Source organism: Fistularia commersonii, chromosome 11, assembly GCF_037954325.1.
Source record: "Fistularia commersonii isolate RoL2024-O1a breed Wild chromosome 11, RoL_Fcom_v1.0, whole genome shotgun sequence".
NCBI lineage: Eukaryota > Metazoa > Chordata > Actinopteri > Syngnathiformes > Fistulariidae > Fistularia > Fistularia commersonii.
This window is the reverse complement of record NC_141294.1, coordinates 17,799,069-17,825,425: the sequence shown is the minus strand read 5'-3', so window position 1 is coordinate 17,825,425 and position 26,357 is coordinate 17,799,069. Positions and strand designations below refer to the sequence as shown.

The 26,357-nt window shown below is 50.2% G+C and overlaps 3 protein-coding genes across 9 annotated transcripts in view; all 3 read right to left on the bottom strand.

The window, feature by feature from the left end:
• Positions 1 to 315: 315 nt before the first annotated feature.
• clk2b (CDC-like kinase 2b) lies at positions 316 to 6,908 on the bottom strand. The gene is made up of 10 exons (XM_086155579.1): positions 5,651 to 6,908; positions 5,502 to 5,568; positions 5,305 to 5,421; positions 4,628 to 4,794; positions 3,253 to 3,347; positions 1,908 to 2,037; positions 1,752 to 1,834; positions 1,592 to 1,671; positions 1,432 to 1,522; positions 316 to 867 (listed from the first exon to the last, which is right to left on the bottom strand). Exons 2-10 carry the CDS (start codon positions 5,561 to 5,563, stop codon positions 700 to 702), a joined length of 993 nt encoding a protein of 330 aa, XP_086011705.1. The 5' UTR covers positions 5,564 to 5,568; positions 5,651 to 6,908; the 3' UTR covers positions 316 to 699.
• Positions 5,651 to 15,148, bottom strand: LOC147229857 (meiotic recombination protein REC8 homolog). The gene is made up of 17 exons (XM_086155808.1): positions 13,361 to 15,148; positions 12,334 to 12,402; positions 12,107 to 12,249; positions 11,852 to 12,031; positions 11,469 to 11,536; positions 10,892 to 11,006; positions 10,724 to 10,820; positions 10,459 to 10,636; positions 9,884 to 10,082; positions 9,187 to 9,350; positions 9,063 to 9,105; positions 8,910 to 8,991; positions 8,719 to 8,799; positions 8,545 to 8,642; positions 8,100 to 8,385; positions 6,929 to 7,163; positions 5,651 to 5,735 (listed from the first exon to the last, which is right to left on the bottom strand). Exons 1-15 carry the CDS (start codon positions 13,633 to 13,635, stop codon positions 8,300 to 8,302), a joined length of 1,878 nt encoding a protein of 625 aa, XP_086011934.1. The 5' UTR covers positions 13,636 to 15,148; the 3' UTR covers positions 5,651 to 5,735; positions 6,929 to 7,163; positions 8,100 to 8,299.
• A 171-nt stretch (positions 15,149 to 15,319) lies between these two features.
• Positions 15,320 to 26,357, bottom strand: part of setdb1b (SET domain bifurcated histone lysine methyltransferase 1b) — an 18,826-nt gene continuing 7,788 nt past the window's right edge. For 2 of the 7 annotated variants that reach the window (XM_086155568.1, XM_086155566.1), the window contains exons 6-25: positions 25,127 to 25,297; positions 24,850 to 25,051; positions 24,701 to 24,774; positions 24,198 to 24,388; positions 23,574 to 23,703; positions 22,707 to 23,043; positions 22,287 to 22,400; positions 21,888 to 22,212; positions 21,481 to 21,742; positions 21,286 to 21,376; positions 21,070 to 21,186; positions 19,899 to 20,068; positions 19,604 to 19,825; positions 18,939 to 19,109; positions 18,283 to 18,401; positions 18,020 to 18,039; positions 17,807 to 17,925; positions 17,471 to 17,733; positions 17,311 to 17,399; positions 15,320 to 16,017 (exon numbers count right to left, since the gene is read on the bottom strand). In XM_086155568.1, the coding sequence (XP_086011694.1) occupies positions 15,900 to 16,017; positions 17,311 to 17,399; positions 17,471 to 17,733; positions 17,807 to 17,925; positions 18,020 to 18,039; positions 18,283 to 18,401; positions 18,939 to 19,109; positions 19,604 to 19,825; positions 19,899 to 20,068; positions 21,070 to 21,186; positions 21,286 to 21,376; positions 21,481 to 21,742; positions 21,888 to 22,212; positions 22,287 to 22,400; positions 22,707 to 23,043; positions 23,574 to 23,703; positions 24,198 to 24,388; positions 24,701 to 24,774; positions 24,850 to 25,051; positions 25,127 to 25,297 (3,305 nt within the window). In that variant the 3' untranslated portion in view covers positions 15,320 to 15,899. Of the gene's footprint in view, positions 16,018 to 17,310; positions 17,400 to 17,470; positions 17,734 to 17,806; positions 17,926 to 18,019; positions 18,040 to 18,282; positions 18,402 to 18,477; positions 18,832 to 18,938; positions 19,458 to 19,603; positions 19,826 to 19,898; positions 20,069 to 21,069; positions 21,187 to 21,285; positions 21,377 to 21,480; positions 21,743 to 21,887; positions 22,213 to 22,286; positions 22,401 to 22,706; positions 23,044 to 23,573; positions 23,704 to 24,197; positions 24,389 to 24,700; positions 24,775 to 24,849; positions 25,052 to 25,126; positions 25,298 to 26,357 lie in introns of those variants that run through there. The other 5 variants (XM_086155567.1, XM_086155569.1, XM_086155570.1 and 2 more) reach the window with 5 other exon arrangements.

Sequence of the window (26,357 nt, the reverse complement as noted above, 5' to 3'; positions counted from 1 at the left end):
CAAATGTCTCCTCTGAAAACACACACATTACTGGATCACAATTTCACATCCTGCTTGGCTGAGAAGCAATCCGTGACAGGAAAGCATCATCTTGAGATATCAACACGCACACGCACGCACACGCACACACACACACACACACACACACACATAAACAGTTTAAGCCATGCCGATGCCAAGCTTCTACCCGGATGTGCTAAGAAAACATAAAATCACGCACTTTCAAGATGCCTCAACCATTGGCAGAAAACGAGTGTGCGTGTGTGTGTGTGTGTGTGTGTGTGTGTGTGTGTGTGTTTGCTTGCACTGAGAGACCTTAAAATCTAAATGAATTTATTTAACAGCTAGTAAAGGCAGGTCATACAAAATAATACAAAATATTTTTTAACTCCCACATGGGGGACCCGTGTGTTTATTTTCCAATTAGCACCATATGTAGCTCGTTGAAAATGCTAATCTTGTTCAAATTAGCAAAATCAGATATATAAAATTTATAAGTTCAAGTTTTAACCTTTTCAGGATCTGCTACAGTTTTTCCACCATTGCTTAGCTTTGCTACCACTAGGAGGCGCTACTCAGGCCCTGTGATTGACAGCAGCCACTTGAGGCACCGCTAACTCAGAAGGACGGGGACCTAAGAGACGGGTTTTTTCCTTCCCCAGTCAAAACGTACAAACTGGCCGCTCCCGCCGGAGGTCGTCATCGGCTCAAGCGGCAGCTGCTCCTCCCCGGCCGATGGAGGTTTGTGAAGAAAGGGTGGGCGAGCGCCAAGGGGAGGGAGGTGCGTTTGGACGGCTCGTACTCCAGGAGGCCCTCTAACAGGTCGAAGAACTGATGGTGTTCTCGCCCCTGTGACAACAGGTATTTCTGGAACCAGATCGGGAGGCGGCGTTCACAGTTCAGTCGAAAAGCCAATGGACATCGACTGCCTCGGCTAGTTAGCTTAGCACAATCACACAGTGTGTTGGCAGTGATAAGTACAATCCTGCTCCCATGGATCTTCGTTTCGTGGCTCAAGTTGGTAGAGCAGGGCGTCCCTCCAAGCTGAGGGTTGGTGGTTCAATCCCTGGCTCGTTTTTTCTGCAAGTGTCCCTCGACAAGACTCTGAGCCCCCATGTAGCTCCCTATAGCTCTTCTCGGTTAGCACCATCTTCCACTATCACTGGGGGTTCAGTATCTTTCCCAAGGACACCTTTGACATTTAGAAAGGAGGAGCCGGGAATTGATCTGCCAACCTCTCGATTGGAGGAATGCCCAAAAAACTGATTCACCGTCTTTCTTTTTTGGAGTTAATTAAGTAGTTAGAGATCTGCCAATACAAGAGAACGATGCTGCACTTACGCCCGGCAGCGTTTCGCAGTATTGTGTCACAATAAGGTGAACATAGGATCAAAATGCTAGATGCAAGCACAATGTTGTAATACTGCTCACCCTTAGAGGCTTGCACTTGGCTTTCACATAGCGTCCGGACTTGGAGGTCTCGTTCCAGTCGAGGTGCCCGCGGCGGAAAAACGCCTGTTTCCTGCAAGGGACAAGTTTGGGGCGTTGTTGTAAGAACGGATCCGTTTGTGCTCACGTGGGCACCTTTTACCTGCAGCGCTGGATCATCCTAGGAGGAATGGGCCCCAGCGTTCGCTCCATCATGGCAAGGTGCTCCTTGTTGTCATGTGTCTGCAAATCAACACAGAAGCATAGGTGATGTTTGACTCTTCGGAGCAGTGACGTTTCAGTCAAATGCACTCAAATGCCACCTGGTACAGCGTCACTCCCTCATAGTACTCGAACAGGATGCAGCCAATGCTCCAGGCGTCACAGGATTGACCCCAACCCAGGCCTATGTAGGCGGACCACAGCGTCAGGACACACTGCGATAGGACAGGGCGGGGGCCAAAGGCAATGTGCCTTACCCAGAATGACCTCGGGGGCCCGGTAGTGACGTGTGGAGACGATGGCGGAGTGGTGCTCATGGTCGAACGTGGCGCTGCCAAAGTCAACGAGCCGCACCGTGGTGTCGTTTACCCTCCGCTCCTGGCACTTCTGAAGAACAAGACTTATCATCAGACTCCCACATCAAGGACCATCTGATGTCACTGCAATCTGGAGCTATTTATCGTTGGCACGGTGGACATTATGCTCCAGACTAGACTGTTACTCAACAGCCGCTGAAAGGCAAGTAACAGCCAGATTAGCCTCAGCTAGCTAACTCCCCACATTCAGTTTAAAACACTTTAACAACATTCAAGATAAACAAGAGTGAGATTACGCAACGCAAAGCAAAATTGGTTAAGGTTTGTTAAGATAGGATGCAATAGGAAAAAGGTACAGTAGGATAGGGTACAGTACGAGAAGGTGTGCTCAAATAAGGTATGGTTGGATCAGGTGCAGTAGGATAAGGAAAAATAAGAAAAGATACACTAAGATAAGTAATGGTAGGATAAGGCAAAATAGGTTAAGGTTCCCTAAGATAAGATGCGGTAGGAAAAAGGTGCGGTAGGATAGGGTACAGTGCGATAAGGTGTGCTAAAATAAGGCATGGTAAGATAAGATAAAGTAGAATAAGGTATGCTTGGATAAGGTACGGTAAGATAAGGTGCAATAGAATAAGGTATGCTTGGATAAGGTACAGTAAGAAAAGGTACCCTAGGATAAGGTATAGTCGGATACAGAAAAGTGGGTTAAGGTTCGCCAAGCTCAGAGGCGGTTGGATAAGGTACACGAAGATAAGGCACAGTGAGATAAGATATAGTAGCATAAGGTATGCTTGGATAAGGTATAGTAAGATAAGGTGCAGTATGATAGGGTACAGTAAGAAAAGGTACACTAAGATAATGTATAGTAGGATACAGAAAAGGGAGTTAAGGTTTGCCAAGCTCAGAGGCGGTAGGATTAGGTACAGTAGAATAAGGTATGCTTGGGTAAGATACAGTAAGATAAGGTATGCTAAGATAAGGCACAGCACCTTAAGGTATTGTAATATAAGGTACAGTAGGACAAGATTCCTCATGATAAGATACTCTGATCTGATCCAAGGGAAGATATATGAGATAAAGTAAGTGGAGGTGCAATAGCATAACACATGTCAGTGTGGGGTGAGACAGCTTAAGATAAGGTGCAGTAAGACATCATGACAAGCTACGTTTGGGTATGACAGGAGGGTCAAGATTTCATATAACATGACAGGGGAAGGTGTTGATGTAAGAAAGGATAGGACGTAAAGCAGAGACTGACAGCCACTAGGCCTTCAGCCCTCACCTTCTCGGCGTTGTAGACCACGGAGTAGTCAGAGTTGACAAAGAGGATGTTCTCTGGCTTCAGGTCAGTGTGAGTCAGCCTGTTGTCATGGAGAACTGCATCGGACAGACGGGGATGGGGGAGGTAGATCAGGAGTGGGGTCACGCCATCGCCCGGTCAACTTTTTTCCATCGACTTGTTTGTTATCTAGACCTAACGCAAGCAGCTGCTAAGTTCTGCTCCCTCACACTTGAGCTTCTGCATTTTCACTTTCTACTCTTTGGAGTCAGTAGAACCAAAATCTACAGGTTAAAAATATTACCTCTAACCACAGAATGGTTTTATTGTGGCAGAAGACGATGTCCCCACACAGGGACACTACCATAAAATTGCATGATGGTAGTTACACCAAACAATCGCAGTCACTAAGTTTGCCCCAATCGGCCATAAAGTGAGGTTACTACCCCTATGAGACAGAGTGCAAAGGAAATCTAAATGTCCCCATTTGAGAACGCAGGATTGCTCAGCATTGAACCTGTTGCTGTAGATTATTGAATTGTGTAAATGAACAAATTTGTGTAGATGAGACTGTGAATGATTGTATGTCTTTCCATGACAGAGTGAATTGTATATCTATTATTATGTGTGTATGGGAGCCATAGTTGTATGGTTGTTGTTGTCCCACACTTGAGCTGAATGGTTACGTTTGCATATGATGTGTGAATGTTTGTATGTCTCTATATGCGGCCCTGCGATTGATCCAAGGTCAACCCTGCCTCTTGCTCAATGACAGCTGGAATGGCAACGCCCCACCACCACCCTGAACACAGGAAAAACAGTATATATCATGGATGAATGAATGAATGATTGAAGGTAAGCTTGGTTATTTTCTTTCCTATTGCTCCCAAACACCTGACAACTGTTGCCGGGGTAATAAGATTAAGTCCCGATGTCCTCAAACGGGTACCGCACAGTTCGTTGCGTTGTAGTTTTGGCACGACTGGTAAAGCTGCACACATAATCAACATTACAAATCTGTTTAAAACAGAAATAGTATAGTTTTTGTACTTCATCCGTCAGCATCAGGATCTGCTTCAGCGAAGTTCTGTTATGAAATACTGTGAAAATATCTTTTTACACATACAAGTCAAACTCAAATAGAAGTTCACAGTTTTGACACCCTCCAACTGCAATGACCCTATATGAGGACACAAGTTCAGCTCCGGAAACCATCGGATTTAAATCAGAAACTCCACAATCCTTATTTTCCTATGCCACCCCCCTTCCTTCCACGCTAGTTTGATGTGACTTTGCCGGCAGGGAGGAGAATAATCTACTTAACGTCAGCCCCAATAAAAACCGCCGCCGCCGCCCCCCTTCCCCTCCCCCGACTCACAGCCGACGGCGTCGCAGATCTGCCGGGCCATGTGTCGGATGTGCCCGACGGGATACGGCAGGAAGTTATTGGCCTTCAGGAAGTCGAAAGTGCTGAGGGAGAGCAGCTGGAAGGAGATGCACACATGGCCCGAGAAGCTGAACCAGCCCAGCATCTGGACGCAGTGGCTGAGGGAACCAAGGGGGAAAACACGATTGACCAACATTTTCTATATCATCTTAAAGCACTCCTAAGTGCTAGACAGATATTTGGAATCTGGGACCTCATTACATCAAAAGGGGGATCACTGTCATTGGCTGTGAGCTCATTCAAAATAAAAAATGTCCTCGAATGGGGACAATATATTTTTTTCCCTGGAGGAGGACAAACCAAACTACTATAGTGTTGATATTGCCTCAGAGCTACATGGGCAGGTCAAACTACAATGCCTACGTCCTCATGTGGGGACATGCGGTAGCTTCAGTAGATGCCTTGAATGCTAAAAACGATATTACTTGCTTAACAAAAAAACAGCTGTTAATTGAAGATAGCATCTTACAGTGTTAGCTTCAGCGGCGGGGAAAATCTTTTGCCTTTGCCGCCATCAGCAGGCGGTGCGAGCTAGCACTGTGCACAGGGAGAGGGCAACATGCTTGTAACATCCCCATGCAGGTGTGGCGACGGACATGAAGACTCACTGTTTGTTGTCGGGGTCTTCCTCTCTGATTTTCTCTAGGACGCTGATCTCCAGCTTGGCTGCTTCTCGGTACTTCTCCACATTCCTGATGATCTTCAGGGCTACCGGACTTCCTCCTCTGAATGTTTATGTTAGAGACGTTCGTCAGTAAATCTGTGTTTTTTTGCTCAGACTCCTGCGGAGGGCGGCGGTTTGTACCTGCCGCGATCCAGACATTGAACCACCTTCCCGAACGTCCCCTCGCCCAGGGTGTCCAGCATCTCGTCTGCGTGAGACGGAAACAAGAAGCTGAATGTCGCTTACTTGAAATTCTCCCCGTTTAACCGACCCTCGGACCGACCACGTACATCGCTCCTCCAGGACATCGCCGCTTTGGTAATCCAGGTGGCCGCTCTTCGCATCGCCGATGCCTCCAGCGTCGCCACCGCCGTGCTGGAGACAGATGTCCGGGTCAAAGAGCGGGTTAGGGGAGGGTATTTCAAATGAAACAACCTGCTTGGATATTTTTGCTGACCTGAAAGGTCAAAGGTGGGTTCCAGAGTTTTAGCGGCGGACGCTAGGTAGCGCTGTCACATTAATGTCGGGCTTACACCTAAAGATTTTCACAGCCGCGGACTAAAAACAGAAAGTCGGAAGGAGTTTTACCGGAGTGGCGGCTCGATCGTTCAGTGTAAGGTGGTAATCTGAGCGGTTTTAGAGCTGCCTTTTCCTCGTCTCACAATTCCCTGGGTCTTTACTGTGACATCGCACAATCAACAACCAATAGTTGAGCTACAACAAAACCGGACACAGGAAACCCGGCAGACAAACAAACCGCGACGCGGCATCGGTGGCAGGGACGGTATCTGTCGGCAGTACGGATGAACGAGAACGGCGAAAGTCATCCCGATAAGAATGGAGCGTCCAGAAAGAGATGTGGATGGTGGAGCTAAGTCGAGAACAGCTTGGACCACGTCAACTCTCCAACGAATCAAGGAGAAGGAAAAGGAATGGAGTGAAATGGCAGAGACTCTGCAGGTACTAAATAAAAAATATACGTTGGAAAAAAAAAAGCGACGTTTAGTTTTGTAAGTAGTGACTCAGACGAGGCTCCGACTTGAAGCTCTAGTCTTGAGATGTGAGTCTCCTGATGTTTAGCTGAAGAGGGATCAGACAATCCAGGATCGTGGTGTCTGACACGTGTTTCCGCCCCGAGGGGAATTCAGATTTCCTTAAAAGAAATGTCTGCGTTAGAAGACTTAATTTAATAGAGGGCGCGAGGGTCGGACTTTGAAATGGACCCGCGGCTCCTTGAGCGTCTGAAGACTCCTGGCCCCCTTCAGACGACCCGCCGCTCTATTTCCATCCACATTTCTCAAGCTGTTATTAATATCGGACGCCCGGTGGAGGCGGAGGAGGCGGAGGAGGCCCGGCCCAGCGCTCACCGGCTGATAATAACCCAATATGTGATCAATCCCCTTATTTTCTTGTTCTTCGATCGACAGTTTTTTGGACCATTTCTTGTGAAACCCTTGGTAGTTTCCGGTCACATAAAGGTCAATTCCGCAGCGTTTGAAACCTGTTGGGGGCGAGGGGGGAGGGCACGAGGACAAAAAAATGGCAGGAGAGGAAGTAGATCTACTCACTGAGGGGCAGAGGCAGTCCAGGAAGCTCCGAAGGAGGGAATACAACTCCATCTTCCCCATGATGACGGAGAAGAGCCCAGCAGGAATGGGGGGGGATGGAGGTGGAGGTGGAGGGGGTGGAGAGCCGCCGGACCCCCGGGAGCAGACGGCGCTCCGAGGTGGCGGCAAGTAATAAAAAAAATACATATAAATTGGTCCCTTAAAGACGCAAACCGGGGGAGGGGTTGGATGGAAACTGGAGGAGGGGGGACGGGCAGCGGAGGGAGAGAGAGAGGGTAAAGGACGGAAAGCGGCCCGGGATGAAAGTGCAGAAGGACGACAGAGGCTAAGAATAAACGCCCTCCCCCTCCTTCGCCGCGGAGAAAGTCTAGAATCAAGATGTGGAGGTGTGTGTGTGTGTGTGTGTGTGTGTGGTGGTGGTGGTGGTGGTGGGGGGGTCCGGTTTCACTGGACTTGCCCCCCTCCACCTCTTTAACCCCTGCTGTGTTTTCACACACCTGTCCTGGGTGGGAGGTGTCAAGAACCTTCTGCATCCTTTCGAGGACGTTTGTGATAATAATAATCATATTCTGATGATATAGGATTCATATTACGTTTATAAACTGACTGCAATCAGTTTATAATCTGATTTTTACGGTTTATATTCTGATATATACTGATTACATACAGTTTAGACATTGATTATATAATTCATATTCTTATGATGTAGAATTTATAGTCTTATATTTAGCATTAATATTATAATTATATACTGTATGTCTTAAATAGTGACATTTTAAATTCTGTTTATATACCATTTACATTCTGATTTTTTCCTGTTTATATACTAATTGTATACAGCTTATATACTAATTACACACGTTTATGCACTGACTATATATTGCAGTCTGACTATCTAATGGTCAGATTCCTTTTTTAAACTATTTATACTCTGATTATATACTGTTTATATTCTGATTTTATATAATCAAATATACTGGTCACACTGATTATATGCTGTTTACATAGTTATAGTTTACATTCTGATTATATACGGTTATTATTCTGACTATATTCGGTTTCTATTCTGATTATATACTGTGAAATATATACAAATACTAATTATTTGCAGTTTATACACTGAAGAAATATGGTCTAAATTCAGATTATGTAGAGTTCATATAGTGTTTACCTCCTGCAGCAGCCAGTGAGGTGGTGTTTGTTACCCTGAATGTGACGGCGAGCCCCGGCTCCATCAGGATGTTCTTTATTCATCTCCAGAAACCTAACGCAACGGGAACGTTACAACTTACAAACTGAGACCGGAAAAACCACCGGCGTATGGGCGATGTCGCCGCAGGGATGCAGGGATCCCCGGGGGCCTCGGGGGCCTCAGGGGCTCTCGGGGCCGGGTGCGATCCACACCTCCCCGAAGGGCTCGTCCTGCCAGGCGCGCAGCTTCCTGGCGGACAGCAGCTCTGCACGTGCACACAAGGCAAACGAACCCTTCGTGTCGTTCAAAATATTTGCCGTTTCACACCCTTCACTCTCGCTCGCACGTCTGACTGCGCCGGGTTACCATGGCGATAGACAGGGGGGGGGGACTATTTGACCGAGTGCGGGGGTGGGGTTCCTACCCAGGAGGCAGTGGAAGGTTCTGCTGACGGTCCGGCGGTCGGTGTCTGGCGGCAGCAGGGACTCGAAAGGGACGGGGGCGCCCTCCTCGGGGATTAGACTACACACCCACACATACGCACACATTTACACACCCACGCGCCCGCAAGTGACGGTGGATGGGGGGGGGTCGTTACCTGGGCGACAACCTCGTGGACTGGAGGTCATCGGGCTCCTCCGGGATGTCCGGCAATGTGGAGACAGACCTGGAAACAGAGCTGCGGGTGCGGCAGGCGTTCAGACACGGCGAAACCCAAACAAAACAGAAATACTGCCGCCTGCACTTCCTTCTATGGCCACTAGGGGTCCCTAACTCTCCGCTACATACCCCTCCCTCTCCGGCGGCTGTAGGGGGGAGATCTCCGACGACTCCTTCTGGTCGGAGAGCTCGAGGGGTAGCAGAGTCTGACCTGCGGAGACACTCCAGACGCTGAGTTTGCTCGCCATCAGCCGGGCGTTGACAGGCAGTCAGTATCTTTACCTGACATTTCCAGCATCTCTGCTTCCGCCACATCTCTGGGGACCTGCATCACACACAGAGGTCGTCACCTACTTCATGGCGCATAAAGCGTCACCATCCCAGTCCTCGCCGAAGCCGTCCGCACCTCCTTGGAGCTGAGCTCGGGCCTCTCCGCCTCCTCGGACGACCGCTCCCTCTCCGCGTCGGTGCTGGTGTCGGGCTCCCTCGGCTCAAGGCGCAGGTTTAGCCCAGCGAGGGGCGTAATCACGGCAGCCGATTCCCACTCACGCAGCAGCTCGCCATCCAGGACTATGGGTAGTGTGTGTTACTGTTTGCAATCGATTGGCGACAATACACCAAGGCTAACTAGCTGAGTATAAGGAATGCTAACATGTCTAACGCAAACACTGCAGAGTGTGAATCTTTCTGCTGATGTGATGTCACCAGGTGCAGGAACTTAACTCAGACAAGTACAAGTCAAAACTACTTTGTCAAAGCACAGGCAAACTGTTTGCTAGCGGTTGCAGAAAAACTGGAGAGCGAGTCGGGCAAGAATTCGCCGTAAAGATCAACGACCTCCAAAAATGCCCGGGTGCCACGTGGGCCTCTTTTCAAAATGGCCGCCCTCTCAGCGTCCAAGAAAGACTGCGGCCGGATAGCACAATAGTCTGCTGTGCTAAGCTAACTAGCTAGCATCCAACATCCATCAACTGAACTGTAAATGTTTTCTCAAAATGTGAACCAAATAACCAACTTCTATCAAACACATAATTTACTCTATCACACAAAATTTATAGATAGAGCATGTGGTTTGTGTGTGTGTGTGTGTGTGTGTGACAGACCCCTGCATGGGGCAGCGAGCAACTCAGCAGCAGAGGGCATCGAGCGGAGCGACTTCCCGGCCATCAGAGGCTCCCTGGTTTCGGTCATGGGGTTGCTGATTTGCAGCTGCAGCTCCTCTTCTGGAATCTGCGTCTCCGGGTCGAAGAAGGTGAGCTGCCTCCCCCTCCTCTGCCTATTTTCCTCCGGGGGGGCCAGATCCTGGGGCGGGAGGGTTCAAATATTAATTTGGTGCTAATTCCTGTTCCTAATCTATGTTGCTGCGTCATTTTATATGCGACGCTTAGCACACATGGACGCGGAGGGGACAGTGGACTTTGGTGTACAGAAGAGCCAGGGAAGGCTATGGTTAGCAAGATCCCGTAGAAGCCATGCTAAGATGAAGAGCTCCTGCAGGTTTGTTTGTTTTTTGTTTTTTTTTGGTGACACCATTCTCTGGCCAATGAAATGCCTTAGTTTGTTAATGTTATTATCTCTATGCTAAAAGAAAAAGGTAGAGGGCACCAAGTAGGCTCCCTGATGGACACCCGTCGGAAGTGTACGGTACAATATGATGGGGAGCCCCCTGGACCGGCACCTCGAGCATGGGGCTGGCCTGGGGAGGCCTCGGCTCCCGGGGGGGCGGAGAGGGGAGGCCCGGGGCGGAGACCGGGGTCGTCGGTAAGTCGGGGGTGCCGGGGATCTCCGGGGGGAGACCTTGTTCTTCTTGGGGCAACAAGGTAATTCCTTCGGGGGAAGGAGCAGCCAGCGGGAGGCTGCAGGGGAGGAGGATGGCGAGAGATATTTAAATATTTGGATTTTAATCCCAACACTGAGTGAGTATGTGCTGGATGTTTTCTCACTCTGGGGTGGACTCTGTGGTTTCTTGCATTTGCACTGTCTGTGGCTCCTTCTCCTCCCTCGTCTTTTCCTTGGGCGGCGTCACTTCTACGTCCACATCTGTCCAAAGGAGAAACACGACTCCGTATCTCTTACGCCAATCCCTCTTACCACAACAACAATCTTTTAACCTGTGACAGTCGGGGGAGACTGCTGGGGCGCCTCTCGTTCCAGGGTGTCCTCCATTTGTTCCATCAGGAAGTCCAAGGTGTCCATGAGATGATCCGACAGCTCTTCCCCTTCGAACTAAGACGAAATGGAAATCAAACGGCGAGACACAGAACCGTCTCCGCTAGTTAGCTTAGCACAATCAATGCTGGCCTATGGCATTGTTAGCCTTACTCCATCAAACATTTTCAAACTCTCTGAGACTATCCGGTGTAAACACGGTCATTCGCGCTCCAAAAGCTTGAACTCCATTCAGAAAACAGATGTTTTAAAACTTGCCGGCTTGTTGTTTTGCATCAGCACACGACGGAGTAGAAATTTGAAGCATCGTCAAAGTCAGCGGCGCGGTCACTTCGGCGCTGTCATGATAAGTTTCCTCAGAACAATAACCCTCGTGATCACACATTTTAAAAGGTGACTCATCGACTGAGTTTGTCAATTTCGGTAGTTCTAGTGGTCATTTTCTTTCTTTTTCAGGTACATGTCATCAGTGTGTGTGTGTGTAGAGGGGTCATTAAACCATTTTCTGAATTCACAAACCTCAGGAGGGGGAGCGGCTTCCGGCTCCCTCTCCCTCAGGGTGATGCTTTCCGGAGACACCGTGGTGCCTGGAGGACAGAAGAAGACACCAAAACTGCATCTAGTGACAAGACTTAGCACCATTGAGCATAGCTAACCACCACACACAAACACACATTTTTTTGAGTATTGAGGACTCGTCTTGTCGTTCGGTGAGAAGTTGCGGCACTACAGTTCGCTGTACCTGTCTCGGCGGGGCGGGTGGGGGTCTCGGGTAACTCCTTCCTCCGACGAGTTGCAGAGACGGAGGACGCGGAAAGATGATTCAGGGTGCGTTTGTGTACAAATTTTTTTTTTTTTTTTTTTTGGAAAGAACTTCTAATGACCGACCTGCTCGGGTGCACCGGGGCTGGCCTCCGCTTGCAGTTCCATGAGTCCGAACTGGGGGTCCTGAGCCCACTGCGTCTCCTGCATGAGCGCCAGGGCGTCTGGGAGGAGCTGCGTCTGGTTGCTGGAGTCGTCCAGGTCCAGCGACTTGACGGAAATCTGCTTGGCCAGCTGACCCACCACCGACAGGAGCTCCTCTGTCGGCCCACAGGGTCACACGAGGTCAGGCGAACGTCACCCCGCCTTCCTGATTCGGAAGGGGGGGAACCTACCCAGGAAGATGGCGCACTGCCGGTGGAAGACAACCACCACGCCGTACTGCAGCTGCGAGGACAGGTAGAGGGAGAAGCGGGGGCACGGAAGGCCCGGCCGGGGCGGCGGGACCTGCTCCAGGACGTAGCTCATGATGTTGTCGCTGCGCGGAAGCGTGACATCAGCCGGCGTCGGACCATCGGGTGAAGAGGACGGGAGCGGAAAATAAATTGAAAAATCTCCTTACCAGGTGTTTGTGACGTCAACCTTCAGGTAGTCCCGACGGGTCACCCGGATGCCCTTCGTAGCCACGAGCCTACGAGGGGACGGGACCAGAACGCCAAATGATCAATAACCCAATAACTGTGGACCGAGAACTGAACCTGGTAAGAAAACCTCCATTGCAAACAGACAGGAATCCCATTAATTACATATTTATCGAATAAAACAAATAATATATCTACATATTCATCCTGATACTAACTTTCCAGCACCCGAGTGGCACTTGGCAAATTTTCAGAGGGACTAAAAACTTCAGAGTATAACTTTTAGTATAAATTACCTTTAAGACTCCTTGGAAGTTGAAACGCAGAATTTTAATTTACTATATTTATATCCATTCCCTGATGAATTGGGATAATTTTCACGTTAATACATGTTTGTTAAGAATTACGGCAGGTGTCAGATTTGATGTGTCCACGTGACGAGCGGCCAGCCAATCACAGGCCGCCATTTGATCCCGCGGGGTTTGAAGTTTTCCTTTGAAGCCTTCCAACTCTGAAGGTTGTTTACAAACTCCGCATCGATTTATTGATCTAACAGTTCTTCCTCCGCGCACCTGGACGCGGCGAGGAGTTGCCATACAAATTTTAATTGACATGAAAAAAAAATAAAAAAAATCTTTAATTGAATATAAGAATATAAAAAAAATAAAACCCTATTTTGTTACTCTCTGTTTTCACACATTTTTTTTTTCAACTCTATTACCGGTTGCGAGTCATCCCTGGGGAATCTGATCGCGGCAAGTTAAGTGGAAAATACATAGATAACTTTGAAAAACAATTAAAAAGAAAAAAAAAAAGGTTATTTACACACAAAAGCTTGCTTGACTTCTGAGAAGTTAAAACCATTTGAATCATCTGAATACAGAAATGGGACACATTTATCTAAGGAATGAATTATTATACATATATACACATAAACATACATAGATAAGTGGAAAACGTCGAGAAACCGAATAATCTTTTTTTTTTCCTTCATAAATCTCCTCTCACCAGATCGTAGAGAAGCATCCCGTGTGTCGCTGGAGAACCGTGGGGTAGTAGAACATCTCCGGCCCTTTTCTAAAAAACAATTCCTCCGAAATAAAGAAAGGATGGAGAGAAATATATTTCAGGTGGAAACTCACATTCAGCACCGGCTCGGTTCGGAATGACGTCACGACGGTAGGGGTGAGCTGATTGGTCGGGAGGAGGGACCCGGAGAAAAGTCGCTTCCGGGTTGGTGAAGCGCGTCCATGAGGCTGAAGAGTCAAAGTGTTTATCGTCATGTGTTCAGTGTGGAAACGCGCAGTGCATTTGGATTTTTATTGACGATAAATGGGTAAATAGTGTTATAAACATGAGCTGTGATGGCAATGCACGTAAAACATTGAGTGCAGCTTAGTGTGCAACTCAAAAAGCGCAGGTGCAAGGATGAGTCCAGTTTAAATGGCATCAGCTACATGTGCAGTGCTGCTTGTAAAGTGCAGAAAAAGAAGAATGAGTGTCAGCGTAGGAGTCTGAAGTTCTTTAGCAGTGTCGTTCTACATACAGTCCATGTTGGAGATGGGCGTGGTCCTTTGCAATGGAGGCAGCTCTCCAGTGGACTCTGTGGTGGTAGATGCTCTGCAGAGAAGGCCGTGGGGTTCTGGTGATCCTCTCTGCAGTCTTTACCACTTGCTGCAGGCGTCTGCGGTCCAGAGCAGTGGTGCTGCCGGACCACTCGGCAATACAGCTGGTCAGGATGTTCTCAACTATGCAGATGTAGAAGTTGCTGAGGGTCTTAGGCGACATGCCAAAGCTCCTCAGCCTCAATAAGTACAGCTGCTGTTGAGCCTTCTTGACCATCTGGGTGATGGTGAGAGACTAGATGAGGTCGTTGCTTATGTGGACACCCAGGTATTTGACGCTGCTCACCCTCAACCTCAAGATCTTGGAGGAACAGTGGCTGATGAGGTTTCTTCTCCTTCCTCATGTCTGCTATCATCTCCAAAAAAAAAAAAAAAAAAAAAAAGGGGGGGGGAAATATCTACAACAGTGCCACTGCAAGGACCAGTACTACCAGAACTACCAGAAATACCTCAGCTTTTGTACTTGTGCTGGCAAAGCTACTTCCACTACTGCTAGCTTTTCTCCTCCTTCGTCCATGTACTCCCAACAGTACCGGTATGACATTTATTACTGTGACTACTACAACTACTCAGTGTACTATGAATTGCTTTATTTGTGTAAGTATTTGAAGACTGACGTTAACTCACTAAACTAGTACTACACCTGGATCCATGACTATACTACACCTTTAGAGTAGTGTAACTAGAACTAGCAGTCCTCTCAAAGCAAGGGTGGGAACTCCATTATTACAAGGGTCTGTATGAGAAACCCGAGCGCTGTATGAGAGCCAAAGCAACGATAACAGAAAAGCAACACACTTGTATAACATGAACGGAATACATGTTTTGTTGTTGGCTGTGGAGGTGTTCAGTCATGCAGCTCATGGTGAGTTCTTGACGAAAGTTCCTCCCATTCACACACACACACACATGCACACACACACACTCTTTCTGGCTGTAGGTAGCCTTTGTTCGTCTCCAACTACATCCACTTCTCTGGATGTTCCTCCACATGCCCCAACTACAGATCACAATATCATCTGCAAACATCCGCTCTCCTTGAATTTAAGGCGTTATAAAGTTAATTTGCATTATGTCTTCCTCTATAACTACTACTGCAAACATATATTAAAAGTACTTCATACTTCCAAGGGTGTGTCGGATGCTCACCTCCCACCAGGGTGGATGTTCCTGTGACCCGTTCTGGTGTCGGAGGCGGCCGTCCTGGCGAGATTACCGGCCGTTCAGAGGGTTCCCCACGGCGACGCTCCAACTTCTCCATCTTTTCTGAAAACTTTAAAACCTTGTGGCGTGGGAGCGAAGCCGCCCGATTGAACAAATCACGCGTCGTCGGGGCGAAATCGTCGATCGGAGAAACGTGGCATTTTATTCAAATGTGGAGGACAGTGGATGGTGGTGGCAGGGGCGGGGGGTAAAAACCAGGAAGTAAAATTTCATACGAAACAACAAACAAAGAAGTCTCCTCCTTGAAAAAAAAAAATTAAAATAAAACCAAAACAGAAATAACAAGAGTCACAAGTGTCGGGAGGGGAAGGAGCTCAGGAGTTCGTATCTGAAGGAGCTCGGACGTTGAGAGCCAAAAGAGCTCAGGAGTTCGGAGCTGAAGGGGGGCAGATGTTCAATTCCAAAGGAGGCTCTGGAACGGGGTGAGACGTGTCGATCGAGTCCAGTTGCTGAGACATGACTTGACGAACATCAACCAGGACGACTCAGGACCTTCACAGGCAGACTTCGCATTCTCACACACACACACACACACACACATGCACACATGCACACACACTCACACAGTGTACGTGTCCACATGTCTCTGCAGGAGCAGCAACTTTTTGGTTTCTTCCGCTCCTTGTCCACAGGCATTGGCTCTGGTGTGTGTGTGTGTGTGTGTGTGTGTGTGTGTGTGCATCCGATGGTCCGCTGGATCACAGTAGGCGGCCCCGGCACTCGGTGGACCCGCAGCAGCAGAGCAGCACCTTCCCCTCCACGCTGCCCACCTCGTAGTTGTAGTCCCAGGTCAGTTCGGTACCGGCCCGGATCCGCCTGAGGGATGGGTGCGCGCACGCACGGACAAACGCACACACACGCGCGCACACACACACACACACAGACACACACACGAACGGAGTGAGGGCAGGTGGGGAGGCAAGGGGTCACAAGTTCTACATAGAACTGTTAGTTTTCACTGCCACGCCTTAAAAGTACATTTACATACATACATACATGTATCTTTTTGTACATATATCTGTTTATATAACTTGTATTCTCCTACTTTCTTACACTTCAAGTCTTTCCACCGCTCCTCCAACTACTGCAAATACTTTAACTACTATCGCAGGTCTTCCCTCTACTGTAATTCCTCCCACACGTCCAATCAACAGAACTACTCCTCCTACTTCTGTGAATGACACAATGACAACTTGTACAACTCCAACTACGACTTTTCTTACAACTCTTACTCAGACTGCAACACTATTCCTTTTCTACCTACTGAAAGTACATAAACATGCATTTACTACCATAATTTCAGGACTATAAGCCAGACTTTTTCTCCCCACATGCTTTGAACAATGCGGCTTCAACATCGATGCGGCAAATTAATGGATTTTTTTCTTATATTCAGGTGCGCTCAATAGTCCGGAAATAACGGTACTACTATTACTAGTTCTCCTGTGGAGTTCTCCAGCCACACCATCTAGAACTTCTACAGTTTACCCCTTTAAGATAAAAAAACAGTACGACGACTCCTACACAAAGTACTGCGAGCAGTGATTTGCGGTCAGGTGAGGCAGGCGAGGCTCTGCCTCACCTGTTATCATGAAAAACAAAAAAAACAAGGATAAGATAAAATAACCATAAATGTTTGTCCTCTGATCTGTGCTATAAGTGTATTTTCTGTATGCTCACAATCATTTTTGACATTTTCAAAAGTAAAAATTATTTAATTTGTGTATTTTCCGATCATATTCAGCAGTGTGTTGTGCGCCAGCAACAGTCCCTCAAAAAATTGTTTGTTTCTCTGTGTGTCAGAAATAGATTTGTAGTTGTATGTATTTGTTATATTAATATATACGCCGTTACTTTCTGCAGCCTGCGTGACGGAATTATCCTCGCTGATTCTCCAACGAACTGCAAGTCACGAGATGAGGCAGGTAGTGCTGTGCCTCACCTGAAGGTAAATCTGGACCTACTGAAATATTACTATAAAAGACTGGTAGGCTGAATGGTACGAAGGTTTTACTAAGAGTGCTACGATCAAACATGTTTATTTTCCAATCCAAGCATGTCCTTTTAGGAGTCATGTGACTTGACCTCAGGACGTTCTCCAAAACTCACTTGCTGGCGAAGAAGGCCACCCAGGGGAACCGCAGGTCGTGCGTGTCGACGAAGACGTTTTGGACGAAGAGGTTTGGGCTGCAGCTGTGCTGTAGGTTCAGAGGAAGGGGTGAGACAGAGGGCGAGACGCCGACCCCCTTCGCTAAAGCCGGCGACTCACGTTGAGGTAGCGCCCCAAGTTGCCTTCCAGCTTGGCGTCGATGATGTAACAGGACTCCTCGCCATCGAAGAACTGCCGGGTGTTCTTGGGGGCGTTGTCCCCGGCGACGCCCGCCTGCCCCTGCTGCCCCGCCTTGCCCCCCTGGCCGCCCTGGCCCCCACCGCCTGCCGAGGCGCCCGTCTTCACCATCAGCCCGTGGCTGGTCTTCAGGGCGATGCCGCGGGTGGACTTCACCGCCACCTGCTTCTTCGTCACACCGGGGCCTGGAGAGGACGGGAAGTTGAGGACTAGTTCGTCTCCAAGTCCGACCCCCTAGCGCCACCCCGACCTCCTCACCCTGGGGTGCTTTCTCCTTCTCCTTGTTGTCCTCAGATCCGGAGCTGATGGTCTGGACATCATCGCTGTCAGAGAGGGTCATCACATCCTGCTTCTTCACCGTCTCTGTCTTCACTTGACTTCAGAACACACACACACACACACACACACACAGGAAGTGAGGCTAGACTATGGAGGCTGGGGGAAGGAGGAGCCGGGGAGTTGAGGACATACCTCTTGTTGTCCACAGAGTCCTGCAAGCAGAGAAGAAGAAGAAGAGCCCTTTTGGTCATCTCGGGGATGAACACAAATAAAGCTCGACGGTGCAGCCATGACAAAGGGGGCTACGTTTTATTTTTCCGTGCGTTTGTTTCTTCCTCAGTGGCTCCGCAGCCGCGGTAGCCTTTAAAATTGGTGCTACTTGAGCGCCCTCTGGTGGCGAGAGTTCGTAGGGGATTCGGAAGCCCTGACAATGGGAGATGCGGTGAGCTGCTCACCTTCTTGAGCCCCTGGCTGGTGAGCCACGACGCCACCTTGCTCTTCCCCGTCTCCTCCGGGATGGACAGCGGCTTCTCCTCGGGCCTGCTGGCGAGTCCGTCCTTGCTGTCCTGACTCCCTGGAAGGCAGAAGAGGAGACACGGCCAGTTAGGACTCCACTGATCGATCAATATCGGCGTCAGACTTTACCGATCGATAGGTCGTCTGTCAAAGATCTGATGGGTTCTTTCCGTCTACGTCCCCAGCTGGACACTGACGCTGTCGGTATTTGGCTGTGACCTCTTGTGCGGCACTTCTAGCAAAGTCCAACGGCGTCCAAACGTCAAACGTCCAGACTAACGCGCTGGCGTCTTTTTGCTGCAGAGACTCTGACGGGTCTTTTCGGCGGCGTCGGCCCTCGTTTTGGAATCATCGTCGTCGTCCGTTCCGGGAAATCATCCCATTTTCGATGTCGGACCAATGTCACGCCGACGCAAGGACTACGTCTGGGATGTGAAACCAGCCGGGTGTGACCGACTAATTGCCGGAGGCATGCGTTGACGTTAGCGCTAGCATAAACGACAGGTTTTCGGACCAGCCGATCGTTTGGATTTTTCACACGAATAAAACCGGGCTTGAATCGGAGCGCTCTCCCTGTACGCTGCGAGCGGCTCACCTTCCTTGTTGCCCTTCATCTGCCCCCTAGTGGTGTAGCTCCTCCACACCGAGGAGGAGCTGTAGTAATTGTCCTTCACGAACGTATCGTCCGAGCTGTCGCTTTCGTCCTCGCTCTTGGAGTCTTTGTCGTCGTCGTCGTTGCTGTCCCCCGATGAGCTCGGGCTTCGGGCTGTCGGAGAGAGAGAACAGCGGGAGGAGACGCCGGGGGGTTGAAGCGAGCGTCAGGGAGCGGGGGGACGTCACCGCCGGAGATCTCTGCCGGGGATCTAAAGGGCGCGTTGGCGCCTCCGCCGGAATCGGTGCGGAATGACTCCGTGGCAACGCACCGCGAGGCATTAGGTGAGCTATGCGAGCTTAAGATCTGCACAGACCAGACCAAGCGCGGATGGGAAGCGGGTGGAAGGACGACAGACACGTAGCAAGTAGCGCCTGCGGCCTTTCGAAATAGAAGTCGGGATAGACGCGTCGATGGCGTCGGGTGTGAGATCCAGCGTCGGGTCGGCGAGACGGCGTGAAACTTTGCGACAGGGAAAGCGTGCAACGAGGAGAAGGAGCTTCGTTAAACTACAAGAAGCTTCCCCCGTTACGGAAGCACACAAGACGGCGGCGCGGAATCGAGAGATTCTGCGAGCGAGGCTTCAGGCGTCGGGACGTCGGACTCACCCTTTTTGGGCGGCCGGCCCACGGGATGGGAGGCCAGGCTCGACGGTTGGATCTTCAGCCGGGTCATGTCCACGCCGCTGCCCTCGCTGTCGGAGCAGTGCGCCTCGCTCTCGTAGCCCTCCTTGAAGTTCTCCACGCTCTCGATGTGGTCCAGGTTGGCGAAGTACTCGTCGCCCATCTCCAGGCCTTCTTTGTCGGCGAAGTCGTCCGTCAGGATTTTACCTAGTCGGACAGGGTAGAAGGTGTGGTTGAATGTCTTGAGCTCGTAGCCCATCACCCCGACCCTCCTCCTCACCGGCGTAGATGCAGACGAAGGAGCCCTTGGCCACGTCGTCCAGACACCGGATCCCCCAGCCCTTGTTCTGGGTCTTGAAGAGCTGCAGGCGCACCTGCAGGCCGTGCTGCACCAGCCGGTTGGTGCACATCTTGGCGCAGCATTTGCACCTCTTATTGCACTCGTAGATCCTGCGAAAGGAGGCGGAGACGGGGTTGACAACTCAGCCCCCGTCGTAGCTAACGGCAAACCCGTGCTAGTCCGTGTAGCGTGTGGGTCGACCCGTGGCGACCGGTCACGTCGCCGGGCAACATGACCAAATGAACGCGCGGCTTCTGCGACACAAGCGGTGACATTTTCCAGGGAACATGCGCCACTCCTCACAAAAAAAGTGCAAAAAAGATCGGATACTACAGAAATACCTCGACTTACGAGTTTAACTCATTCCATGACCGAGCTTGGAACTCCATCTAGTCGTGCATCAAATCCAATTTCCCAATAAAAATGAATTGCAACACTATTAATCGTTGCTGTCGGGTAAACTAATGTAACTTCAACTGTATAAAAATAACATCTAATAAAAGAGACTAAAGAAATACACTGGTTTTATGAATTGAATTTATCTTGACGATTGAATGAAGATGCCGTTGGTGGTGGAGGAGGTTTGGGGAGTTTTTCATTTGGTGCTCTATTGCCGAATTTAACTTACTGGCTACGCATTTAATGCTACAATGTGTTGCTAAATGTAGCTGGCACTCTTTGTGGCTACACTTTTTGGCTTAATCTAATTTAGCTAGTGAATGCAGGTCCTCTTTTTAAAACCATTAAACCGTCCCAAACGGAAGAATGAATCTTCCGAAGCCTCGTTCCCGCGGTCTGCTGCGCCAAATCCCTGAAATCCTGCCTTCTCACAGATGATGCTCTCCATCACCGTATCGCACCGACAACATTTACTCCATCTCTTCATGGACAAGTCCACGCCTGGCTCATGTTTTTACCCTGATTTTCTCTGGGCAACCGAGCTGAAGGCGTCACGTCCGACCGTTTTTAACTCCGATCTCGGCTCGGATCCCAAAACAAAACCAAAAAGAAAACCCTCTCTTGGGAAAAAAACTCAAATCAAACTACTACGACTCGCGGATTTCCCCCGACCCCCTGCAAAAACATCAGAGGGAAATAGTAGCGCGCTGACCCGGTCGGCAGACACTCCTCCAGCCGCTTATGCAAATATCCCGCGTTGGCGTTGACCTGACCACCCGGCGTGCACGCCGTGGCCTGGAGCGTGAGCTGGTGGCACGAGCACTTGGACCTGTGATTACAACACACACACACACACACACGAAGAAGTTGAAACACACAAAAACAGGGGAAACGACTGGAGGTGTGCGAGAGCCGGCGGGCGGCGGACTTGTCTCGGCAGCCGTCGGTGCAGTCGCAGCCGACCAGGAAATCCGGGCTGGTGTTGATGTAGACGCCGTCTGCGGGAATCCGCACTTTACCTGGCGGCGGCGGAGAGGAAGAGTTACTGTGACCGATCTGAAAAATGTCCTCGCGGCCGCTGTATCTCCCGTAGCGTCGCTAATCCACGTGTCCGGACGCTCACTGTAGGCGACTTTGGGCGGCGGGGTGGAGTCGATCTCGTTGACGCACGACAGCGCGATGTCCTCGTTGCCGCCGGTGATGTCCGGAATGTAGTAGTAGGGCCTCTGCGGCTGGAAGGGCCGGTCCACCAGCACGTAGGGGTCCAGGCAGAACATCTCCAGGAAGATGAAGTCGCAGCGCGTCTGGAATAGGTAGTGCTGGATCTCCGCCATGTTGCGCAGGCAGAGGCCACACGGCGCCTTGTAGATCACGTGGAAGGTCATCTGATGGAGGAGGATATCACTTATTGACCCATTAGCATTTAGCTTCAGCAATGTTTTCCATCATACTTGTAACATCTCACGATCGTGTTATTGTTATGGACGATATTAGCGATTAGCATCGGTAGTCATGATGCCAGGCGGTGACCTTGCGGTTGACTTTGCGTCGGCCCGTCATGCGGCGGAAGTCGTAGAGCAGCGGCGTGAGGAGGGGGTTCTCCCCGAGGTGCGTGTCGGGCTTCATCGGCCGGACGCGGTTCAAGCAGGCGGGTTGACACGCGTGCGCCATGTAGAAGATGCGGTCCGTCGGCGCCCGGTAGGAGGGCTGGTGGGGGATGGTGGCCATGGCGTGGGCGGGGACCGGGGCCGGGACGGCGGGGGCCAGGGCCGGCAGCTGCCTCTGGTACACCTGCACGGGGCTGGCGGTGGTGACGGTGATGGTGGTGGTGCTGAGGGGGCTGCTTAAAATCCTGCTGTGCGGGAGACGAGAAGCTCACAACTCGGCTACGACCGTGAAGCCGGAGGTCTCGCGGAGCGGCGGACCCACCTGGTCAGGCTGCTGGGGTTGGCCGACAGGGACTGCATGACCTTGGAGGCGTGGGTGCCCCCGACCCCGGGGACGAACGGAGAGGTGCTCTTCTTGGCCATCTGATGCTTGGTGCTTGAGGAAGAAAAAAAAAAAAAAAAAAAAAGAGAGACAGGAAGTGGAAAGAGTGCTTGGTCCGTAACCATGGTAACCAAACAAATCCACTGAAAATACATCTATCGCAAACTATTTTCTTTCGTATCCAGTGTTTCTTTCATCCATTCTGAGATTGTTTTTGTATAAACCTCCCCTATATCACATGATTATTGTTCATATTATCGTTGGATCCGTGTCATAGGGTCGGGACGAGGGACTCGCCCTTATAAGGACGTCGGACCAGGAAGTGAACAGTAAGTAATAGAAGTCGGTGTTCGAACTCACTCGGATCGCTGAGGCGGGGGGGCCTGAGGGCTCTGGGAGGTCTGGGGGGCTTGAGGGGCCGCGGAGATCTGGATGGCCTGGGGGTTCGGGGGTGTCTGCTGCATCTGCTGCATCTGTAGCGTCTGCAGCGTCTGCAACGTCTGCAGCGTCTGGAGCGTTTGCAGCGTCTGCAGGGGCTGGGGGGGCTGCGGCACGATCTGCGGCGCGATCTGCGGCAGCGGCGGCGGCGGCGCCTGCAGAGGTTGGGTGGGCGGAGCCTGCGGGGATTTGACGGGCGCCGGGCCGACGTGCCCGTCGCTGGTGTACTGGACCACCGGGCCTTTGCTCCGCAGCGCACCTGGGTGGGGCAGAAGACAGGTGAAGAGACGCGACCTTTCCCCCAGATATCATCAGAATCCACTCCTGATCAATAAAAAAATGTCAAATAAACAAATGTTGATTATAAACATCATCAAACGGGTGCTGAAAAGGTAGAATTATTGATTAGAATAAAAACCAGAATGAAGCCTCAACTCTCTATTTGATTGACAGCTCACCTGATGACCTTTGACCCAGATACTTTACGGTTCGACCGCTTGGCCTCATGCATGAAAATCATCGAAAATAAAAAGCTAAAAACACACTAAAAATGTAACGCACGCCTGTTATGAGTCTGGCCGCGGAGCTTCTCTGATTTCAAATGAATCCCTGACCAGGGCTACAGAGAGTGGCAATAATTAAATTAAAAAGGCGCCTTCAGATAAGAAGATCCTTAATGAGTCCCACAAGCGGATGACCTGGGTTATGAATTAAAAGTATGACAGACGCCCCTTCCCTTCCCAGTAGAACTCGGCGTCATCTAATCCGGGGGACCCCACGTCTACGTACCCATGTTGGGCCTGGTCCTCTGCTGGCCGGCCAGCTTCTTCTCCTGGGTGCTGGCCGTGGTCATCTTCAGGTTGAACATGGGCTCCAACCGCGTGGAGCCACGGTAGATCCACTCGCTTCGCTTGTCGTCCTGGTCCGGGCGAGAGGAAGCACAGAAACTGGATAGATGCATGTGTGTGTGTGTGTGTGTGTGTGTGTGTGTGTGTGTGTCCAGCATCATTCCTTGCCTCTCACTGAGACGAACAATCTGATTGGCTCACGGCAGGAGCGGTTTCTCCTGCTACTGAGTCGGTCAGTGAAAAGATGGCCGCCGTTTGTTTTTCTACTGTGACGGAGAATCTGATTGGTCCACTTCAGGGACAAATAGAAATGTCACACTTATAAATTAACAGGGGTGACCACACCCCCGACCCCGAGAATCAAACTATTTCATCTCTTAGCCGCTGGAATTTAAAGCAATTTTCTATCAGTTGATTGACAGGTTTCGGGCTGTACCACAATGGTGGGTGGCGGGGGGGGGGGCAAAATAATCTTAAACTCTCTCTCTTCCCTCTCAAATGTTGTGCCTTAAAGGGGGGAGAAAAAAAAAAAAGGAGCTCCGATTTTGGACGCTCCTGAACGCACCAGGAAGAGGATCTTGACCAGGCTGCCGTCCACCTCCTCCACCTTGCTCTTCCACCAGGTGCCCTCCCACTCCGTCTTGATGATCTGGCCCACCTTGAGCAGCACCATGGGCCGGCTGGGGTACGCCGTGATGTACTCCTCGATGAAGTCGCGGCACGACGCGTCCTCGATGTCCTCCCAGGTGTGCTTCACTGTCGCCGGGAGGGAGAAGAGACAACAGGATCCTTTCAGTGTGTGTGTGTGTGTCAAAGATAACAGGAAATAGAATTGCACTTTGGGTGAAATAAGAATCTGAGGTGGGCTTTTCATATCCTGACCACCAAAATAAAAGCAAGTGCCTCCCCCGACCTCTGTGGAGTGGGTTGGATCGTACCAACAGGTGGACCAGACCACTGTGCATCCTGATCATTTCCCCCCAAAATAATCCCCTTGAATTGGGGATTTCCTTTTTCCTAGGTAACTCTTTTACGATAAAAGATGGCGATAAAAGGAGCGTCCCTTACGTGGTCGGCACACGGGGTGCAACTCGGGCAGCGTCACGTAGGAGGCGTAGCCGTCATCGAAGAAGATCAGGAACCTGCGGCGCACACAGGGGGCAGGTTCAAGCAACGGTGCCAAGTATGTGTGTGTGTGTGTGTGTACCGCCCCCGACCTCATGCGGTTCTTGTTGTTGGGCATCTCGGCGACGATGCCGGCGTAGAGCCACATCAGCTTGCCGTCCTTGTACTTGGCGACGACGCGGGCGCCCACGTAGAGGCTCTCCAGTGTGGGGTTGTACTCGAAGGCCACGTGGTTCCCCGACAGCAGGCTCTTGCCTTTGTCGAACTTCACCTTATATTTGGAGACGCCATTTCCTGGAGAGAGTAGAAAGCGTGTACAACGCGGGGGCGGGTGGTCGGAGTCGCGCGGGAAGGCGGTTGGCTACACACCGACGGGGTTGATGGAGACGAGGATGCCGCGGTGCCACGTCTTCATGCGCTTCTTTCCCAGGATGGTCATCCCGATGTGGAGCTCGTCCTCCTTCACGTTGGGGTTGGGCTGCGTCATGGACTGAGAGGGAGCCTGTGACACGAACACCGCCGGCACCGAGGACGGGATGACTGATGGAGGACACACACACACACACACACACAGACTTTTAAGACCCTCACAGTTCAAGTGGGTGAAACACTGAAGGTCAGTCGGAGGTTCACGTCACGTGGCGCAGATCCGCGTCTGCTCGCATTGCAGCCTTACATTTGTGAAACCCTGTCACCTCGTGTGCAAAGCTGGAACTACACCTCCATCGGAGTGCGGACACACTTGGACTTTCGGGTTGGATTGGTTCCCTGATTGAACTCGTAACTCGGTTTGTTATGTTTTAATACGTGTTTCTAAAAACAAAAACGTTTATAAATCTTCTCTTCGGTCTAGACCAGCAGTCCCCGACTCCCCGACCCCCGGGTCGTGGGTCGTTTCGTACCGGGCCACACAGAAAGAATAAGTAATTTTACATTATTTCCGTTTAATTTATCATCCGAGCCTGAACAACGTTTTGTTTTGAAAAATTCTCTGTTACATCCGTCTGTGACTCACTCTTGACACATGTAGAGATGCTTGTCTCGGTCACGCTAATATTCAAACCTAGCGAGCTAGCAAGCTAACAAGCTAGCAAAATTAGCAAAAAAAAAATGACGTCTTTGGAAAGTTTCTTTGCAAAGGGGAAAAAGCCCAGTGAGGAGACAGAAGATAAACAAAGCTGCGTTGGACAGACAATCCCAGGAGACCAACTTAAAATATGGATTTATCACGCTCTACATGATATGCGGCAACAGACTCTCCAATTAGGAGACTGCCTCGCCACTTGTACACCAAGCAGTCCGCATTAAAATAAAAACAGGCCTTCGGAGTACTTTGACAGAAAAAAATTGGAATATTTATATATTAATATGTTATAATATACCGCAGTTCAGAACAGGCAGTTCCAACCCCACCGTCCTTCGACAGATATATTCACTATCCATCCTCTGTCCATGACCGAACCCTTATCTCACAAGCTTCTAACGTGCCGTCCCTCTGATGGACTCATTTCGGATCTTTTCCATCCTTGTTCCTCCCAAAGAGAACCTCAACACATCATCTCTGCTACCTCCAGCTCTGATGGACAAACTGATGCGCAAC

Bases quoted from the DNA above. Each gene is read 5' to 3' on its own strand.
- LOC147229857 (XM_086155808.1), bottom strand. From the start codon at position 13,635: ATGACGATAAACACTTTGACTCTTCAGCCTCATGGACGCGCTTCACCA. The intron at 12,403-13,360 runs GTGAGAGGAGAT...GTCCCCTCGTAG, and splicing joins GGATGCTTCTCTACGATCTG to GCTCGTGGCTACGAAGGGCA. The intron at 8,386-8,544 runs GTAGGAACCCCA...GTGCACGTGCAG, and splicing joins AACCTTCCACTGCCTCCTGG to AGCTGCTGTCCGCCAGGAAG.
- clk2b (XM_086155579.1), bottom strand. From the start codon at position 5,563: ATGCTGGACACCCTGGGCGAGGGGACGTTCGGGAAGGTGGTTCAATGT. The intron at 3,348-4,627 runs GTGAGTCGGGGG...TGTCCGATGCAG, and splicing joins GATCTGCGACGCCGTCGGCT to TTCTCCATGACAACAGGCTG. The intron at 868-1,431 runs GTGAGCAGTATT...ATCTGGTTCCAG, and splicing joins CCAAGTGCAAGCCTCTAAGG to AAATACCTGTTGTCACAGGG.